Raw genomic sequence first — 1,291 nt, forward strand, 5'->3', positions numbered from 1 at the left:
TTTTTCCTGGGCATCAGTTGTCCCATCTGGTTCAGCAGGGGTCCAATGTTGCCCTTGCTTTTCCTCTGGCTCCCCACGTATCTGAAAAACGACTTTTTATTGTCCTTGATGCTCAAAGCTAGTTGGAGTTCAGTTGTAGCCTTGGCTTTCCAGGTTTGTTCCCTGCAGGACCGGGCCAGTGCAGAATAATTCTCCTTGGAGGTGAATCCCATCCTCTATCTTTTGTAGGCCTTTCTTTTTAGCCTCAGGACATCTGCTACGTCTATTGAGAGCCAGGGGGGGCTTGCTTTTAACACCCTGTGCAGTGGCAGGACATGGACAGGGTTCTTGTCCTCCTTGCTTTACCAGTGACAGGTTAAGGGGCTCCCAGTGTTTTGGGACAATGTGTCTTGTAGGTGTGTAACAGGGCTGTTGCGTAGCTTTAGAAACAGGTTACACAGGGACTTGCACGGGATGTTTTAAACCGGGCTGTTCCTACCTGGAGTAGGGGCTGGACTAGGTGACCTCCGCAGGCCGCTCCAGCCTTCCTTTAGCATGACCATGCCATTGCTGGGGCCAGGCTTTCAGAAGAGCTCCGCTCCCGCAGGGGCGGGTGTCTGGAAAGGCCCTGAGGGATGTCCCGCTGCCCCCGCCAAGCACATCCTACAACCCCCTTTCAGAAGGGAGCAAGCGCCAGCTCGGAAGCCGGCAATTTTCCTGTGCCCACGCGGGGGCCAGGGCGGAGGTCCAGTGCCTCGGGGCAGCTCCAGGAGCACAGGCAGACTCGAGCCTTGCTCTGGACTCCTGCCCAAGGCTGCTCCCAGCCCCCACGCAGGCAGCCAGGGAGCCGCACAAAGAGGACTGATCACCGCGCACGCGCATGCCCCTGATTGGACTATGCAGACCTCTACCCTGCGCTTCCCATTCCCAGCCCCAGTTTATTCATAGACTGGCCTCCCCCACGTGTGCGAGCCCTTTGTCTCACTGGGGCCCAGCCTCTTCCGGGGGGAGGGGCTCAAATGAACTCCCCCGGGTGCCACACTAATCCCTGCCCCTTCTGCTCTCTGCTCACCGGGACGTATCTCGCGCCCGGTGCGGAAGCTCCGCCCCCATGTGCGCGTGCGCACACAATCCCACCACCCGCGCGCCTGCGTGGATGTCGCGCCGAGATGACGCGACGGGGGCGGGGCCGGGGCCGGCGGCGGGGGCCGGACATGGCGGCGGGGAGCGGCCCGCGGGAAGATGAATAAGGGCTGGTTGGAGCTGGAGAGCGACCCCGGTGCGTGCGGGCGGGCGGCCCGAGCCGGACCCC

The 1,291-nt window shown here is 61.4% G+C and overlaps 1 protein-coding gene across 2 annotated transcripts in view; it reads left to right on the top strand.

The window, feature by feature from the left end:
* Positions 1–1,291, top strand: part of BAP1 (BRCA1 associated protein 1) — a 33,976-nt gene that overhangs the window by 11,893 nt on the left and 20,792 nt on the right. Inside the window, exon 1 of one of the 2 annotated variants that reach the window (XM_019537078.1) lies at positions 1,173–1,258. The exons of the other annotated variant lie outside the window; for it this stretch is intronic. Coding sequence (XP_019392623.1) covers positions 1,222–1,258 — 37 coding nt within the window. The 5' untranslated portion in view covers positions 1,173–1,221. Of the gene's footprint in view, positions 1–1,172; positions 1,259–1,291 lie in introns of those variants that run through there. 2 annotated transcript variants of the gene reach the window in all.

The sequence above is a fragment of the Crocodylus porosus genome, unplaced genomic scaffold, assembly GCF_001723895.1.
Source record: "Crocodylus porosus isolate Cpor-Errol unplaced genomic scaffold, CroPor_comp1, whole genome shotgun sequence".
NCBI classification, from domain to species: Eukaryota; Metazoa; Chordata; order Crocodylia; family Crocodylidae; genus Crocodylus; species Crocodylus porosus.